Source organism: Pleurodeles waltl, chromosome 4_2, assembly GCF_031143425.1.
Source record: "Pleurodeles waltl isolate 20211129_DDA chromosome 4_2, aPleWal1.hap1.20221129, whole genome shotgun sequence".
In the NCBI taxonomy this organism is placed as follows: domain Eukaryota; kingdom Metazoa; phylum Chordata; class Amphibia; order Caudata; family Salamandridae; genus Pleurodeles; species Pleurodeles waltl.
This window is the reverse complement of record NC_090443.1, coordinates 74,063,359-74,082,866: the sequence shown is the minus strand read 5'-3', so window position 1 is coordinate 74,082,866 and position 19,508 is coordinate 74,063,359. Positions and strand designations below refer to the sequence as shown.

At 46.9% G+C, this 19,508-nt stretch overlaps 1 protein-coding gene across 3 annotated transcripts in view; it reads right to left on the bottom strand.

Annotated features, from left to right (window-relative positions):
• The window catches only part of TNS2 (tensin 2), a 370,478-nt gene that overhangs the window by 278,015 nt on the left and 72,955 nt on the right, over positions 1-19,508 (bottom strand). For all 3 annotated transcript variants that reach the window (XM_069230717.1, XM_069230716.1, XM_069230718.1), the window contains exon 2: positions 8,344-8,449. In XM_069230717.1, coding sequence (XP_069086818.1) covers positions 8,344-8,449 — 106 coding nt within the window. The remainder of the gene's footprint in view (positions 1-8,343; positions 8,450-19,508) is intronic.

The following is a 19,508-nucleotide window of genomic DNA, read 5'->3' as shown; positions in this document are numbered from 1 at the left end:
ATAAATGCCGGCCCCCCATAAATGTGTGCCAGTGGGTCCCTGCAACCACCGGCTCAAATTAAGCAGTGCCCATGGGTGTTAGAGCTCTTCACAAGCGGCTCGCCGTCGTGATGAGTGCCCGACTGTGCACAGTCAGTGCAGTCTACAGTGTGAAAAGTTAAGTGCCACGATTGGACTCGGTCACGTGCAGGCCCCAGTGTAAGGACTTAAAATGCGCGTCCGCTTTACCCAGCATTGCCTCGCTACAGAGTTACACCAGGGGTTGTCTTGAACGTCCTCAGCACACTGGGTACCGCGGAGGCCTAAGGGATGCACTGAGAACACCTCTCTGATTAAACCTCTACATTTTTGCCACAGGGCCGGTTAAAGAACTACCTGCACTAAACTTGAAGCACAGCTATAAATAAATAAAATGTGCAATATGACATCCGATTTCTCATAAGGAATTCCAGAAGCTGTAAATAAACAGTTAAACGCCTCCTCATTATCCACTCATAAAGTTAACCCATTGCACGCTGAGGTGCAAGCGCATCCCTGTGCCCTGGCTTTTTATGTGTCTCAAGGCCAACCATACTTTGGGAACTTTTTAAGGAATTTAGGGCCAGATGTACGAAAGGATTTTACCCATTCTGTGTCTATGGGAAAAAGCTTTCGTACATATGGCCCTTACATCCTTCCTGCCTGACACCCATGTATATACGAAATTAAAACCATTGTATCCCCACAATAGTGGCCTGAAAGGGTTAAAATGTATTATATAGGTCAGAAAGGGTGTCCAAGATGAGCCTTACTTCACGAGTGACACAATTGCCCTTTAAGGGGATGCTCTGTGGGCCCTGGGAAATGGCTACCTGTTCACCCATTCACTGGCCTCCTGTGTCTGCTTTAATCCGACGAACAGAAACAGAAACTGAGACAAGGCGAGAAAGGTTCTTACAGAAAACCCCTCTGTTGCCATTTTGCATAGAGACGAAACCCAGCGTGGAGTTACAGATGCCACGGGAGACACCCATGGGAGGTGTTTGGGCCAGAATAAAACATGGATCGGAAGAAGGGCTAGGAATAAACACCAAATTTTAGGGCATAGGTGTATAAACTGTACTGAATGCAGGATTTAATCAAATCTCTATAAAAAGCCAAGCTGTGCGGAACAGACCGTGTTCGGCACTGGCAACAACTCACCTTGTTGCCAAGCTGAAGAGAGCTGTTCTCTCGCTATCATTGTCCCTGCTGGATCTAATGCTATTTACCATAGGTAAGTCTTGTCAAATAACCCAATCTACATCCACAGGCTGCTCTACTCATCTTATGGCCTGACCAGCACAAGTTCAACAAATTTGAAACTTGTTGGGCTTTGTGTGTCTTCATATAGGCCTGATTTTCAGTATGTGCCTTCTTTCTGGCATAGTTACCCCAACTTTTTGTGTGATGTCAGTGTGTTTGGACTGTGGTTCACTGGGATCCTGCTTACCAGGCCCCCCAGTGACAGTGCTCTCCACCCTAAATGTAGATGTTGTCACACCCACAAATGGCATACTGGTGCACCCATGTAAGTCCCTAGTATATAGTACCTAGACAGCCAGGGCATTGGTTCATCAGGGGTCCCCTTTCGGCTGCAGCATGTATTATGCCATCCATGGGAACCCAAGCAAACTGTGTCTGCAGGCATGCCATTGCAGCCTGTGTGAAAGGGTGCATACACCCTTTCACTGCCAAACCTAACCACTGCACTTAGACCCTATAAGTCATCCCTCTGGTTGGCCCTTCAGCCCAAGGGCAGGGTGCATGTCTCTAAGTGTGTGGGTACTCCTGCAAGAGCAGGGTAACCCTAGAGACTCCTGGCCAATTTCTGGATTCTGTAAGTGCAGGAAAGCCATCTTAAGGTATGTAGTGGACCTTGGTCAACACAAGTGGTCCAACTACATATGGCTACTTCGAACCTAGGCATGTTTGGTATCAAACATGTTGTAATCATCCAACTACACTGATTCCAGTGTTAGTTGCATGATACCATGCACTATGGGGGTTCCTTAGGGGATCCCCCAATTCTGCCTGTGCAGCCTTACAGGGTCCAGCTGCCAGTCCGCGCTGCTGATGACCCCAGACACTGTTCTGCCCTCCTGCTGATAAGCCAGGCTCACACCGAAGGTGCAGAACAAAGGATTTCCTTCAAGGGAGAGGTGTGACCACCTCTCCCTGTGTATTAGGAGTCTAAGGGGTGGGGTAGGGTGGCCTCTGAGCGCCACCATACTGCTTTGAAGGGCACATTTTGGGCCCTCCTTGTATAATCCGGTTTGCACCAGTTCAGGAAAACCCGGTTCCCGCTCTAGCACGAAACTACACAAAGGACAGGGGAGTGACCACCCCCTTGCCCAGCTCCTCCCCTAGGGGGGTGCTCAGAGCTCTGCCAGATGGCCACTTGATTCTGTCATCTTGAAAAGAAGATGGGCAGAGGCCTCTGGGAGCATCTGGTTGGTTAGGCCAGGCAGGTGACGTCCCGACCCCCTCTGATAGGTAGGTCACTGCAGAGAGTGACCAACCCCCTTTTATAGTTATTTATGGGCTCCCTCGCGGGTGGGTTCTTAGACTCATCAAGCAAGATTCTACAAGGACTTTTCTGCAAGACAATTTCTGCCCCTGGCCTTTCGAACAGCTGCTGGACTTCGCGTGGACAAGACAAGTCTGCTTCTGGTGGGAAGGCTCCCACTGCAACATTGTTTCATCGGATCCTGCAAGAGATCTGCAACATCAAAGGCTGTGCATCCTCCAGGGTCACAAGGACTCTGTTTACACCAGGAAGCAAGAAGGAATCTCCCTTGGATTGAAGGAGTCACTCCCCTCCAACCGCAGGCACCTCAAGGCATTGTCGACTGGTTGCTGGGGTCTGCTGTCTCTGGACATTCGAAGATCCTGCTTCACAGGTGGTGAATCTGTGGCCTCTTCTGGGTCCTGCTTGTTTTCTTGGCAAATTGGGAGACTATAGGCCCTTGCTCCTGCCACTGGACTGGCACCCGTGTGAACTGCGACTGTTGCACTTGCCAAGGCTTGTTGACTCTTCTGTCAGTATATCTTCTGCCTCCAAGAAGCCCCAGACCCCACCACTCTGCAAACCGAAGATCAGCTCCTGTCTTGCAACCCCTGTGACGTGGGACTTCTGTTTTGCTGGTCTGGTAAGGACTCCTTGTGACACCCTGTGTCCGGCACCTGTGGGTCACTCTTGGGGGCTCCATCACCTTCTGTTGGCGTTCCTGTATGCTGAGGGCCAGCTCTGACTCCCCCGCCTGGGTAGAGTCTCCTGGATCTTGCTGGTCCCCACAACTTTGCAAACTTCTCTTCTGCTACTATTTGCACTCACCAGGGCTTGTTGGTGACCTTACTGGTCAATGTCCCTCCTGCAATCCGGCGACCATCGAGGGACAGCTCCTAGGTGACTCCTGGAATCTTCATCAACTCCTGGACCCCGCAGCTGGACTTCTTCTTCCACCGATTTGCAGGAACTTTATCTTCAGGAGGGTGGACAATGCCATCTGCACCACCTGGGCACCTCCTTGGGTGCTGGACTCTGTCCCTTTCATTTGCAGGTTCTCCAAGTCTGGAATCCGTCCCTGGGTTTCACCAACCTGGTCCATGGGTTGTGACAGCAGCTGGACAACCCAAGGCATCCACAGTCTTCAGAGAGAGTCCCTTCTCCCCTCTTCATCTGGGTCCCTGGTGCAGGTAGTCCCGTCTTCTGGGTATCCTGGGGTAGTGCTGTAATAAAGTACCCTTTGTTTTTGAAACACTGGTGTGGTTCTTTCTGGTGACTAAGTTATTGTCTGACTACTGTGGTACTGCAAGTGCCTTACATTCCTCCTGGATAAGCTTTAGCTGCTCAACTCAGCTACCGCTAGAGAGCTTCTGCTATCTGGACAACTATTCACTATCACTATGGGTTGCCTGGACTCATTGTAGGGTGCCAAACCATATGTGTGCACCAGAAACTGAGCCAGCCTCCTACAGCAGTGGAACAGGATAGGTTTTTTACACCACCTGGTAAATGCCAATACCTTGGCATAGCGTGTTTACAGGGAGCGGAATGTTTTACCTGGAGAAATCTGTAAAGGGAATATAGATTGGGTCTGATAATTATGGCACAACTCAGAATTCTGATGCATTCATATACATTGACTAGAACTCACTAAATTCAGAATTGGCCTTGGACCCAGATGGACGTCCAGCAATGACCCTTCTTAAAGAATGCTACCTGGCCTTTAGTTCGAAACGGCTATCAGCTCTTCACTGGGTGACCATGGAAGGAAGCCGATATCATGGGGCACATGGTCGCACTGTGTGAGTTAGCAAGTTTGGCGGTAACTGAGTGAACTATGATCCTGCAGCAGTTAAGGGTAGGGGTTCTGTTGGTATGGCGATAGATGGTAAATAGTGCCCGGGAACATCTTTCACATTGAAGGAAATTAAGGTACAGCAAGAGGCAATGCCAAGTGTGATGCTCTTAAAGGTTTTCATAAGTGACTATCAAGAGGGGGTGGAAGCAAAGTATTTCTTTCTGGCATGAAGGTCCATGGTTGATCAACAACCATGATAAGTAGTAAAAAAATAAAGGCATTTTAAAAAGGAGAGGCCTAAGGGTCCGAAGCACATAAGGGCAAAACTGACAGCTGAGTTTTATACATTTGTGGAGACATGAGATATGATGGTTAGCTTCAGATGGACGGACTATGTAGAAGATCTTAAAGTGGTAGACTCTGTGACCAGGCACTCTAGGACCAGAGGAATCCTAGGATGCCTTAGGAAAGGTACACACCACAAGGAAAACAACCATTGTCAAAACCAATAGATCTGACTTGCATTTGGAGTTTTTCAGCCAGACCTTTTGGAGCTGCCGAGTGCAATGAAAAGCTGCGGCATGCTGCTGGCAAGATGAAAAGGAGCCACAGGGCATGATGCTGCTAGTTTTGCTGAAATGCAAGAATTGGTGGAGATGGGATGTCATGACTTCAAGATGCATGCTCAAAGTCTCACAAGACTGAACCTTTTGATTCTGATCTTGTGTGGCTTCGAAACAGCACGAGTTCAGGCTGTCCTGATCTGTAAATAGGAATGCCAGTGGGGGGTGTTACATAAGGGAAGGTGAAAATTGGCCATCCATCCACTTGAGTTCAAAACACATTCATAATTTGGGTACAGCAGGCCCCACAAGGCCCTGGAATCTGGTGCCACTGTTGTTGCTGCACTATTCATTGCGGCGCCCATGTACAGGCACAAGTACTGGCAAAAGCATGTAAAAAATAGCTTTCGGCTGTCAAAGCATACCTTTACTAATAAAATGCAAGCATCAGATAAAGGATTGAATTTGGCATATATATATTGTAAAGCACAGGTAATTATAGCTTTGTAAGCAACTGAGCTGTTAAGCCAAACCCTAACAGTCATTAGCCAGGCCAGTATGTCTGGCCTTGGTAAGTTCGTGAAATGGGTTTTTTATTGCAAGCATAAGCCACAAAATTATTGTTTTTATATATGGAGGAGACTAGAATACATTTCCACCTAACCAAGCACTCAAACTACAGGCATCAAAGTTACAAAGTCATGTACACACTTTATGACATAAACTTTGCAAAGTAGGGCATGCAAAATTAGTAGTTAGTATATAAGACTAATGTAAACATAGATAAGATAAAAAGCACACTTTGAACAAACTTTGTAACTGAAAAGGAAGGAGCTCTTTGCAGGTGGCTATGAATAATGTGCACAGGCATTGTGTAGTCGCTCAATGAAGTGCGCTGACCTATTCCCCATGCTGTGGTAGTTGGAAGCAAAATGTCAGTGGTTGTTTAACAGGCGAATGGATAAAGCCCTCATAACAAAATACCCTTGTATATGCATACTAGGTGTACTTTTTCAGGTTAAACAATAGTCTAGCGAGACAGCTAACGCCATCTTTAAAAAAAGAGTTTGGTTCTGACTGTACACATCCCTGGCCCGACCTCACCGAGAGGGTTTTACAGACCTGCAGGCCTTGCATAGCCTAGTCCGTTTTCTTGCCGAAGCCACATTGTGAGGACAGAGACAGGTTACATGCAGCCCTAAGATGGAGAACTGACAAGCAGAGGGTCTGATCTTTCGCAGCCTCTAAGAGAGACAACAAAAGACCTACAATCTAGGATCTGCAGTCCAAGGGTTGCCACCTGGACTGTTATATACCATAACACTGGTATTTTAATGTCCCAGCGATACAAAAATTAGAAAAATCACCTAACCTATTTTTTCCCCTTACCAGTACATACTTTAAGCAGTAAATATAAGAAGAAAACACTTTAAAATGTGCTCCACGGCTGCTCTAATGACCTCTGGCTGACAAAGTAAACAAAGACAGAAAAGCCATGTTAAATTAATAGGACTATTTCATATTAAGTTCTACTACAGAATCATGTCTGCTCGGGCCTTTTCCAAATATTAATACGTGAACAGATGGCCGGTATTTCTCTCTGGGAAAGGTGGCATCCATAAATACAAGATGTATTTCCCTGTGAGTGGCGACTGATTGTATAACTAGGAATCCTGGCGGATGCTCAGGAGAAAAAACAGAAGTAATTATTCGGTCACAGGAAGGGTAATGATGCTCTGGAACAGTCTCCCCCACCATGACTAATGAAGTTAAAAACAGAAAGTGAATTAAATAAGAGGTCTACGTTAATGGGCAGACCTGACGGCCACAAGCCTCAGTGCAAGAACAGGCTGGCAACGGGCAAGCTGTTGGTTCATCCCATCTGCCAGATGCGTGTGGGGCAGTGCGTCTTGCAGTCGAGGGTTAGGCGTACGTTCTTCACGCAGAGGCGGGATTGAGGGGAGGGCCAGGGTCTCTCCCGCTTCCGTGAGAAAGAAATCCCCTGAACAGGAAGCACTTTCCAGGCCTGGCTGGCTCCTCGGGAAGTTCAGCCGGGCAATGCTCAATTACTATTCTAAAAATAAACGTATGTAGGCCTTCTCTGTCGCCACGGGGAGGGACAAGGCAAAAGGGAGTAAATACGGATATGGGAGCTGAGGCCAAATGACCCATTAGAAAGCCTGGCAAGTGATTGCCCACAATCCCCAGCCCTAGGGAACAGCCTCAAATGACCCACGTGTGTAGGGTAAAAGCCCCAACCAGCATTATTCACTTCCTTTCGCCTGTAAGACCTATTGGGGTTGTCGTGTTTTCAGCTTTCTGCACAGCATTAAAGCTTCTCTGCAGCATGGCTACAAAAAGAGAAAGGCATAATAACAATTCCATAGCATACAGACATGCTCGCGCCTACAAAATAACGCAGTTTTTTTCTTTTTTTTTTACCAATCTGAGATGGAGCACTGAATACAAAAAAAATAATCCCAACTCACAAAAGTGCTTTAAAAAAATAGTTGAAGGAGCTTGTTGGGTGAGGGATGAAGCAACACGAGGGCAAAGGTGGAAACACACACGTGAAAGAGATCAATGGGGAACACAGACAGAAGAGCCACATAGGTGAGACAGCAATACAGGTATGGGTGGTGGGAGAGAACAATATAGGTGAGAAAGCTGCGTAGAGGAGTAGAAGGCACACGAAGGAGACAGCTGGAAAACAAATGAACTCTCATGGAGTGCTTAAACAAAAGTTTTAAAAGTATTTCCTTAAAAGTGAACAGTGGAAGCATAGAAGTCAGTCAAAGAGATGGTAAAGAGACTGTGCTTCCTGGGAGGGACAAACACAAAATGGATAGGCTGAAACAAGGAAAGCTATCAAACAGAAAGCAAGCAAATAAGAGTGACAGTAAAACAAGCCAATGGTAAGTAGTGGGCGGGCTGTAAGCCCTTATAAATTGTTGTTAAGCCAACGTCTTTCACAACCAGGCAGCTGTACGGTTTGGTGGTCTCGATCTAAAAAAAAAGTGGCAATTTTCCTGTTGTGTCCCACCAAATTATCTTTTGAGTTCAATGCATTGCACAGGAAGTTGAGGCAGCATTTTAGTGTTGGCATGTCCTCTACCCTGTTGAAACTCTGAGAGCTTAACAGTTGTGCTAAAGGACTGTCAGGGGGACATGCTTGGTAGGGGGAGCTGAAGATAAGCTCTTAAGGGATCATTCAGGAGGGTGAAGGCCCAGATTTCCTCCCTCCATCATGTTCCTGCGCTCTCAATAGTGCAGCTATCAATAGTACAGTACATGTAGTAGCACCAGGACACTATGCACACCAATTATGGATGTTTTTGCTACTTAGTATAAGGGGTCCATTTTCCATGCGTGCCTTAGGGGCCATGGCATCCCTACTACAACACTGCACTGGCATGAAGCCACCACAATTGCAGAATCTAAGCAAAGCTGCTCACCTCGGCAGACGAGCGCTTGGGACTCCAGCACCTCCTTGCATGTCCCGCAAGCCTTCTTTTTCTTTAGAGCCTTCTCCTTGAAGCTGTGGGGTTCCGATGTCCCTGGCTGGAAGAGAGTTTATGGTGGGAGTCATTACAGAGAGTCATCAAGGAACAGCATGTGTACCACACTTCACTCATATATGCAATGGTATTTATGTAGCATGAACATAGCTGGGGAGCAATGGAGCGCAGCACAATTAAGAGACAATTTAATATACTAGATTTCAAGTACCCACACACCCTGAAAAAAGCCATCACCTGACACTGCAGGGAGAACTAATGATCAGGAAAGAGTTGCATGAGCAGAATGCGTGCATCAGTGCTGGGGCTGCATGGTAGCAAAAGGCTAAGACTTAGGTGCATTGGCAGAGTTCTTTGTAGAAGAATAAGTGTGTGTGTGTTTAGAGTGAGAGAGACAGGTGTGTTTGCGGTTTCCAATACTCTAATAGCTGGGTGATGCAGGTCCTTCTGGGTTTATGTTGCCAGAGCAGTGTAGCGGTCGCAGCACTGGGATAACAGAGGGTGCTGTGTGTAGGAAGCTGGCCTGGTGTGTGGTGAGCACCCATGGTGTTATCACCTTATACCAGGTCCAGGTATCCCTATTAGTGAGGTGTAGGCAGTGTCTAGGAAGGCATGGCTCTCTAGAGGTAGCAGTGGATGAGCCGTCAAGACTTATCTAGGAGACATGCAAAGCTTTTGCGATACCACTGTAGTCACACAGCACATATATACATGAAAGAACCACCCAGTCTTACAAAAATAAAGGTACTTTAATATGGTAACACAAATACTAAAATACTGTATAGACAATACTCCACTAGAAGGTGAGTAAAAACACTATTATATATGCATTAGAATTCAGGAATTGGCATAGAAGGTAATAGAAAACAGTGAAATAACAGAAAATAATGGGAGATCCTGGTGGAGACTAAACCATGTATTAAGAAAGTGGAATGCGAAAGTCAGTCCCCCCGCCTTGGAATCTGTAGAGGGAAGCTGGAGGAACTAGGAATCCCAAAAAGTAAGTACCTGGGTGCCCCCCAGCGACCAGGAGAGAAGAGGTAAGTACCTGGTTGTTCCCCAATCCCGCAGGTAAACTTTGTAAAAGGACTGTGCCAGACGCAAGCAAGACTGGAAGAAACCAAAGGTGGATCCTGACAGAAGAAGACCTGCAATTGAAGGGGACCAAGTCCAGTTCGAATTAGAGTGCCCAGTTGGGGCAGGAGCCACTACCCACCCTTCTGGAGATGCAGGACCAGGTCGACGGTGAGGACAAGGAGTCGTCTATGCAGCAGGAGAAGAGTTCCAGGAGTGATGCAGTCAATGTCCCACATTGGAAGAAGAGTTGTAGTCAGTCAGTGATGTGGAAAAAACACCAACAAACCTTGGCAAAGGGAAGAGACACAGATGAAGAGTTGCCTAGCTGCCAAGGACCACGAAGGTCTGGGGGCACTCAACCCAAGGAGGGGAGTCCCCGGTGACCCTCAGCACTGAGAAGAGTCAGAAGTTGAGGATGCAGCCCCTACAGGCAACTCACAGGCAGCTAGCACAGGAGTCGCAGTGAGGCCCACTCAGCATACCTGGAGAGCAGTCCCACGTCACTGGAGCAACAGGCAGGAGACTATGCTTTGCAGGGAAGAGGGCTGGAGGCCAGGGCTACACGGAGCCTGAAGACCCCTTAGGAAAAAGAGCCAACAAGCCTTGGTAGCTGAAAGAGTCGCGTTGCACAGGAATACCGTCCTGCAAGGAGAGGCGAGGACTTACCATCTCCCAAGTTGGAAAGCTGGTAGAGGGGACCACTCCAGACCACCACCTGTGTTGCAGGATCCAAACAGTTTTACAGGAGAGAAGATCCACGCAGCCGGTCGTCTTGCATTTGATGCCTGCGGATGCAGGGGAGTGACTCCTTCACTCCAAGGGAGATTCCTTCTGGCTTCTTGTGCAGGCTGAACACTCGTCGCCCACAGAGGATGCACAGCCAGGGAAATGTTGCAGTTGCTAGAAGGAGCCAGGGAAACAATGTTGCAAAGCGAAGTCATTGCTGGAGTTGCGGACTGTTGGTTCCTGGAGGGTCCAGTTGTAGTCCGGGTGGCCAAAAAATGCAGTAAACATTGCAGAGGAGTCCTGCTGGAATCTTGCATGTTGAATCTGAGGACCCACCCAAGAGGGAGACCATAAATAGCCCAGGAAGGGGGATTAGTCACCTAGCAGTGTGACCTGCCTGACCTGGCAACTCAGATGCTCCGAGAGGCCTCTGCCCACCTTGGATTCAAGATGGCAGAATCAAGTGGCCACCTGGATGAGCTCTTGGCACCACCCCTATGGTGGTGATGGACAGGGGAGTGTTCCCTCCCCTTTCCATTGTCCAGTTTCATGCCAGATCAGGGACCAGGGTTCCCTGAACTGGTGTAAGCCCGTTTGTGCAAGGAGGGCACCAAGTATGCCCTTCAAAGCATACCAGTGGCTTGGGGAGGATACCCCTCCCAAGCCATGTAACACCTATTTCCAAAGGGAGAGGGTGTTGCCTCCCACTCTCGGAGGAAATCATTTTTTCTGCCTTCCTGGGCTTGACCTGGTCAAGCAGCAGGAGGGCAGAAACCTGTCTGTAGGATGGAAGTACCACGGGCTACCCTGGAAAGCCTGCAAACTGGTAGGAGCAGAGCTTGGGGGCCTCTAAGGAGGCCTCTAAGGAGGCCCCAGAGTGCAAGGTATCATACAGCCAATACTGGCAACAGTACTGAAGTGTGATTCTGACATGTTTGATACCAAACATGCACAGGTTCGGAGTTACCATTATGTAGCTGGACACAGTCTAGTATATGGGTAAAATGGCCTCCCTGCACTTACGAAGTCCAGGAAAATGGAGCTGGAGTTTGTAGGGGCACCTCTGCTCATGCAGGGGTGTCCTCACACACACGTACTAGCACCCTGCCCTCTGGGCTAGGAGGACCTACCATAGGGGTGACTTACAGTGACCTGTAGTGAAAGGGTGCATGCACCTTTTCGCACAGGCTGCAATGGCAGGCCTGCAGACACATTTTGCATGGGCTCCCATTGGTGGCATAATACATGCTGCAGCCCATGGGGAACCCCTGGTGCCCCAATGCCCTGGGTACCTATGTACTATATACTAGGACTTACATGGGGCACCAGTATGCCAATTGTGGGGTGTACTAAGTCAGTGACAACATATATCTAGAGGGAGAGAGCACAGACACCGGGGTCCTGGTTAGCAGGATCCCAGTGAACAGTCAAAACACACCAACAGCAGGCAAAAAGTGGGGGTAACCATGCCAAAAAGACAGTACTTTCCAACTCTGTGGGTTCGGAGAGAGGTAGGGTGTGAGGTGACTTGGCACAAGTGTTCGTCCCTGAACCGGTGCTGCAAATGGGAGTATGGGTGCACTGGTACAGCAGGCTGAGGATCCTAGTACTGTAAAAGAAGAGTCATCACAAGGGTGCATGGGGAGAGTTGTGTATGGGCTCCAGTACTGGAACAACAGAGGGCCCTTTAGGTGGCATTGAGGTGCATTGGCGACGCTATGTCAAATAATCATAACATCAATAACAATGCACGTGGTTTCAGTACTGGAGTAGCAAGACAATGCTTTAGCAGAGCTGTGGGAATAACAAGGAGTGACTCACCCCTTGAGTGTTCCCCAGCATGGAATTATGGGATTTGTAGTTCTCTCTGGGGGTGGCACATATGAAGTCAGCTTTCGGACTCTGAATGAAAGCTTTGAAAATGAAGGCAGGGCTCATATTCTCACTAAAAATAGACATGAATTGGCTGCTTTGTCCCAGGGGTTTGAAAACAAGTATCTGTTGGAGGGCGGACAACAAGCGGGAGCCATGGGAGGGGGCAGTGCTTGGGATAAACTGTATCACACGGCGGCGTAGGAAGGACAGCCTGGCCCCTCCAGTCTGCCAATTCCCTACTTGCTGCTGCCTCACAAGATCTACACAAGTTTCAACAGCACTGTGGGTTTCTCAGCACTATCGCATCCTTCCTCTCTTCTACCACTCACATTCACTGGAAGTTTTGTTTGTGCATTTTCTATTATTTTTGGCAAAAACAGATCTCCAGTCGCACATCACGGAGGCTACTTGTGGAATTCTTTTCAGCAGAGACATGTCTTGTCCAGTATTCTGTTTCCCGCTATGAGTGAGACCGCCTGTCACGAATTCCTTGCATCCCCTTTCATCATACTCAGACACTTAAGACCCCCCTTGGAGGAGTTGTGCTTTCAAGCAGGCGCCATTTTGGTTGTCAACCTTCAGACTGTCACCAATCTGGCTTTACGCTTCTGGAACCGCAGCCATTAGACAGTACCAATAAATATGATAACAATGTTGCTGTGTTTTTAGGGTCGAGCCTGCACTAGCATGCGCTTGTGCATGCGTATCGCTTGTGAGACGCTGTAGTAGTTAGAAAAGGGTTTGGAGCCCTGTCCATGTCACATGAGTGTCTTTCATTGGTTTGTGGGCTTGCCTTTTAAAATCTGCTTGTTTTCATTAGTGGAAGGCATGCATATGTCATGCCTTTTCCGGTGGTTAGCCCTCCTCAAGCGCAGCGACCAAGTACTGAAAACATACGAGGCTCGCTGTTTTCAGTCCAGTTTGTGGACTACTTTTTCTCATTTTTCACAGCACGATCTTGATGGGCAGAAGTCGAGCGCTTTGCATGACATCGACCCTGTTATATACTTAATTGCACTTTTGCCGGTTACGTAGATAATTGCACTTTTGCCGACAGGTTTCACTACAAGAGAACTGTAGCAGCGTGATCGCGCTCTTTTTTTCCATTTAATGATGCAAGAAAAGTCCAGTTGGGAGTTTACAACTGCTAATAGCTCTAACTCAGAGAAATGCGAGACCCGTTGTATTGCAAATGCTTGTTTATAGGGTGGCACGAGAGACTTAATAACAATGAAATAACATTTAACTGACAGCACAAGGATGAAAGGTTATGTTAGCACCCAGGGCAGGCTGTTTGTTGGCACCCCCCCATGACCTCAGTCTCCTGATTCTTTCACTACCACCCTTTAACAGTGTCCCTCAAGTCCCCATAACCACTGCCTCACATGCATTTCTTTTGTCCTATAGCGCTACTCATACCAGTGTAGGGTGTCAGAGCACCATACATCACACACACATTACACTTAGACAATCATATGCATGTAAATCAGTGCACAGGAAATGTTACATACGACGGAGGACTACAAGGTGTAAGAGTCACATGTCATCCATAGTGGTAGACAGTATGGCTTGAGAGTGTTTGATTAGAAAAGCACATCAGAATTTAAAATGTAACACCATGGCTTGGCTTTACTAAAAGAATGTATTTCTACCCAAGTGAACACGTTTTGCAACATTAGGATACCTACAGTTTGCAGTTTGCATGCAGCTCTTTGAAGACAATTAATAGGCCTCTGTCTTATATTAGGATTTTGATTTATAAACTGCAAGTAACAAAAGTATTTCTCTGACAGAAGCAGTTTATAGGCACTTCTGTGGTCTGCAGGATACACACTCTTTGCCGGGGGCACATTAACCCTCTGCGCTACTTTATGATGAGTCAAAACTTCCACTAGACTAAACTCCCATCTCTCTGGTCCACTAATTACCAGAGTTACCTTGGCATTTTTATTGTTGCTTAAACATTGCTGGGAGCAAGAAACACGGTATCAGGTGCTTTAAATCCATTATATATTTGAAAACACAGGGCCCCCCTAAAGTCAGCGCCAGGTGTGGTGGCACCGATCGCACCGCCCTAGAGACGGCCCTGTTAGCACCTCTGGGTTCACACATGACATTGGGCTTAGAGAGACATCTGTGTACAGAATGCATCAACACTCTGAGCGATGGCAGCACTTTACAGCAACAATGTATATCATCCCTCCAGAACTGGACACAGCTCTCCATGTGAAGCCTTCAAAACTAGGCACCAAACTCAGGACAAGCCCTCCAGGAGTGACCTTAGAGAGACCATGAGAAGTGGATACTTCAGATGTGACCTCTAGAAATGAACACCGCCATTGAGATGAGGCCTCAAGGACAGTACAGAAAATCCAGGCGACGCCTTCAGAAGTGAATTTCATACTTCAGGAAAAGCCATCAGAATGGGACGCAACCTTTCAGATGGGACTGCCAGACCAAGACTCTGTACTCCAGATGAGGTCATCAGCTGTAGATAAAGCCTGTCACATGAGACCTTCTTAACTGAATACAATGCTGCAGGCGGGCCCTCCAGAACTGTACAAGAGGCCTGGGATGCCTCCCATTCTGTCAGTATATCATTGGCCAATCCACCATTCCCTGAGAAGTATTGCAACAAATGCTGTTATATATCACTTCCTTAGGTAACGCTTTGCAATGCTGCAGTCGCCATATCAGAGAACTCATCATTCCGTTATCCACTGTCAGGTGAATCAGTACTGGGTTGTGTTTTGAAAACGTAGGTCTGTCTCAAATGATAAGCGTGTGTTATGGATTCATATAACTGCTAAGATCATAGGCCCCTATCCAGCCTGAAGTGCTAGTGTATCAATAATATGTATATTCTGCTCCAGCGGGGTCCCTTTCACGCTGGTCAGTGAGATTGTAGCTGTGGGGCCAGGATGAGAATCCCTCTGCATTTTATGTCCTCACCGTGGCAGTAAAACATTTCTTAAACAGTTATAGTTGTCTCCCCATTGGGAGCGTGGGGCAGGTGGAGCACGTTTGGTTTCAGTGCATCCAGATAGATGTTAATGAAATGCATAACTATTTTATTGTTTTGAGCTTGCTGCTCGTTCACCTTCTACTATGACAAACCTGCAATGCAATGGTGCATCACTGATGGCATGCATGGCCTCACCAAAGTAGCCTGCGGACATCTTGTTTGGGGTCAAGGGCAACAAGTTTTTATGTTTACTTTGTCCTTGGGACAAGTAGGCCCAACCCCCTGCAGCACAAACCCTTTAGCTGCTTGTTTACAGAGAGTTGAACTCTCTGCAGTTGAGGTAATGTGTTTCCAAAAGATAATGCTGTTCGAACTTGTATTTATGGTTCATTATTTGAAAGCCTTCATTATTAGGGTGCGTGCTGTAAATAAATGTTTTAAGGTCACACTTCACTACTGACGTTGGTTCCAGTACACAAAAAAAAAAACGTGTACACACGTTTGAAAAGTTTAGGCTAAGAGGCTAAGTATATCGCTCCCAGAATGCTCTCTGATTATATGCAAATGAAGTGTCATTTAGTAAATGACACTTTAATGACACATAATGCATGCTAGTATTTCCCAAAAATATTTCTAATGGAAAATCAGTGTAACCATTTTCAACACGATTATGGGAAGCATGAAAATAAACAAACACTGACAAAGCCAACTGATCTGACATATTTTTATAAGTCTTTTAGTTTCATCAATGCGTGTCTTGTTTTGACATGGCTTTTGTAACACTTTATTGTTGTGGGAGCTACCAGGCCCTCAACATTGTAACAAACATTGGCAAAACCCCCCCAAAAAGTTTTTGAACTCTTAAAGCACACGTTGCCACCAGCGGCATAACAAAGGCCCCGCAGCCGCCCTCCAGGGGGCCCCGTCAGCACAGCACCTGCCCTGAGTGAGTCTGGAGAGGGGGCTCCTCCATGTTCTTTGCAAAGGGGCACCCTCCAGTTTTGTTACGTCACTGATTGCCACTGTAGTTCCTGACACTGAACAAAACTACTTTGTGTGGCAATATGCTCCTTGTGGAAGAGCAGAATGCGATCACTCACAGTAAAGCCAGCCGAAAGAGAGAGAAATAGAAGTTTAATAAAAACAAAATGTCTTTGTTAACACCAGACCTAATTAGGGACCGAGACCCACATGTAGGTAGCTTTTTGCATGTCGCAAACAGCGACTTTCGCTGTTTGCGACGTGCAAAAAGCACATTGCGATGCACAAACCCAGTTTTGCGATTCAGTAACCTGGTTACCGAATCACAAAACGGGTTTGCGACACGCAATTAGTAAGGGGTGTTCCCTTCCTAATTGCAACTCGCAGTGCAATGTAGGATTGTTTTGTGACCGCGAACGCGGGCGCACACCAATCGCAGTTTGCACCCATTTCAAATGGGTGCTAACACTTTCGCAAAAGGGAAGGGATCCCCATGGGACCCCTTTCCCATTGTGAATGTCACTGTAAACATTTTTTCAGAGCAAGCAGTGGTCCTGCGGACCACTGCCTGCTCTGAAAAAATGAAACGAAAACGTTTCATTTTTCGTTTTTGTTATGCATCTCGTTTTCCTTTAAGGAAAACGGGCTGCATTACAAAAAAAAAAAAAAAAAAATGCTTTATTGAAAAGCAGTCACAGACATGGTGGTCGGCTGTCTCCAGCAGGCCACCATTCGTGAGGGGGTCGCAAATTGCGACCCACCTCATGATTATTCATGATGTGGGCATTTGCGAAGCCCTTGCGAATCACAGATGGTGTCAAGGACACCATCCTACATTCGGATTTGCGACTCGCAATTTGCAGGTCACAAATCTGAACCTACCTACTTGTGGCCCCAAATTCTTAAAGAAAGTCACAAAAGTGCACCCATGGTATATGTCGTACCCCTATAAAATATTTGTGAACTGTATTTTAGCGTGGGTAAATACGATGTGTAGATTTGCTCATGTGAAAATCTATTGAGCAGTTGCAAGTTCATTTTCCCTCCAGCCACTTTCTTCCCAACCCTGGAAGAAGTTCTAATTCTGCCATTGTCAGGAGTAAATGTCCAACCTTTCTTATTATGGGAAATATTAGAGAGAAGCTGGTAAAAATCTTTAACACATGCAGGTACGTAGGTTTGCAGACTCAAAGGCATTCCAGCCCTGGAACTATTGCTTACTGCTTCCTTCAGCCCCAGTATGCAGATCTGCAGAAAGGTGGCAAAATAAGGAAATTGCTACAGTAGGGATTGAAACTCCAAGTATTCAAGCCCTACTATGGTAGTAGCCCTGGCATAATCAGAGAGGCTATTAATTGCTGCCATAATTTGTCGCCACACTACATGGCACCAAAGGGACAAGTAGATCTTTTTACAGGACAAGTAGATTTGAGAAGCAACCTGTCCCCTGGACAAGTAGATATTTTAATAAATTCCACACCCCTGCGTATAGTGCCAGTTGCCCATTCCACTGTTTCTGCAATTCGAGCTCCCTCTGTTGTAACAGATGAGTGAGTTTCTTGCAGACATGCGATATCAATGCCTCAGGAGTGTATTGTGTCTATTTTTGCTAAATTACACAGCTCTCGTACATTCCAAGTGACGAGGTTGTATGTGTTCAACCTTGACGTGATGTCAGTATTCATTGTAACTGGCATAATGTGTGATTATCAGTGGTGTTCGTTAACACCGTAGTTCACTCTCTCATAACATTCAGACATTAACAATCCCCCCCTTAATTGCCCATGTCTAATGCGTTTGCATATCACCATAGTTCGTCCTTGCCAATCGCATACATAACCTCAAAAACATAGAAGGCGGCTATATGAAAGTGTAGTTCCAGTTGTGCACATATCTCCTATCGATTTCCTCGGCCATCTGCCAGCCATAAGCAGTCAGCGGTCTTCAGAAACTCAGTCCATGTCAGTTCAGCTTTGTTTCGTTTCAGTTCAGGCTGAAGAGAGTGGAAGGGGGTTTGGAGGGAGGTGTCAGGAGAAGAAGGATTTTCCCCCCATATCTACATGTTCAACCAGTATTATTCCACTTCAGAAACCTCCCCTCCATAAGAGACGGATAACCTACCCTGCAGCAGCCTATCCTAGAGTGTCCGCAGTCACAGGTGTCATGCCTGAGAGGAGTTCCGATCCACGGCCTTCGCCAGTTGACGTGCCCGGGGTGCCCAGAGTCTCTCATCATGCTTCAGGAGTGTGAAGCATCTCTCGGCAAGTGAGACCACCACCATGTCAACATGTGTGAGGGTCTCTTTGAGTCTGCTGTTGCTTGTTCTGTGATTTTGTGTGGGGTCCATCGTTTCCTGTGTTTTGCAGGGTCTAAGTCTTTCAGCACGTTTTACCTTTATATAATGTTTGACAACCTATTCCCTTGCTCCTTTCAGGTCCTTGAAGAAGTGAGAGGATTTCCTGTCCAGGACTCTCAGTCTTACTGGAATCAAAAGCATGTATTTTAAGTTCAGGTATCGAAGGAATTTCTTTGTTTCCAAGAACATGTTGCGGCCACTGCAGCTGTGTATTCTGGTGAAAGGAACACTTTGTTGCCTTGGATGTTAAAGGGTCCTTTCCGGCGAGCCACCTGTGAGGGTTATCACGGTCCCAATTATTAAGTTATTTGGTCACCACTGGGCACAGTAGTGCTTTAGGTCTTGGCAGGTCTAATGGAACCCTGTGTGCTCTTTCAATGGAGAAACAATTTGAGGTCCTGGAGTGTGAGCTGACTGCTGAGCCACTCCTCGAGATATAACCTCATACACGGGCCTTCCACTCTCTTCTCAGGCCCAACTTTTTAATTGTCTTGAAGTTTTTCCATCCAAAACAACCTTTCCATTCCGGTGCTCCGTTTTCCAGGTAGTGGATATGGTTCACCAAGTCTACCTTCTGCATGTCTTCTAACGATGGCGCCAATGCTATTTAGGGTAATTTCACAAGATAGCATCCAATTTATCTGGTTAAGGGGAGGCGTCACTGGTGTTACCTACAGTTGACATGGGTGGCAAATAAAGGACTTCAGGACAGTAGGCCGTCTTGTGGAGTGGCAGAGTGAGTAGTTGTAGTCTCTGCTTACCCATGTTGTGATCACGATCCACTATGATAGCTAGAGGGTCATCAAGACTGCAGCCTCCTAGAGTCGATGTCCCTAATGCTGTCTTTGAGTTCTCATGTTGGTAAGGGTCCATATGCAGTAGGGCCTCACACAGTGCCCATGTTTCTCCTAGATGAGATGCAGCACTGTCCCAATCTGGACCTGGTGTTTCTGGCAGAAATATCTTGCACTTCTGTACAGTAAATGATCAGGTGTTGTTTCAGTTGTCCAACCTTCGCAGTCAGATATTTCCCTTTTCAGTTGTCCCTTTTGTGTAAGATTTAAAATGTTATAGGTATCTCTGCCAGCACCGCCTTGCATGGCTTCTCGATCCTGGGCCCTG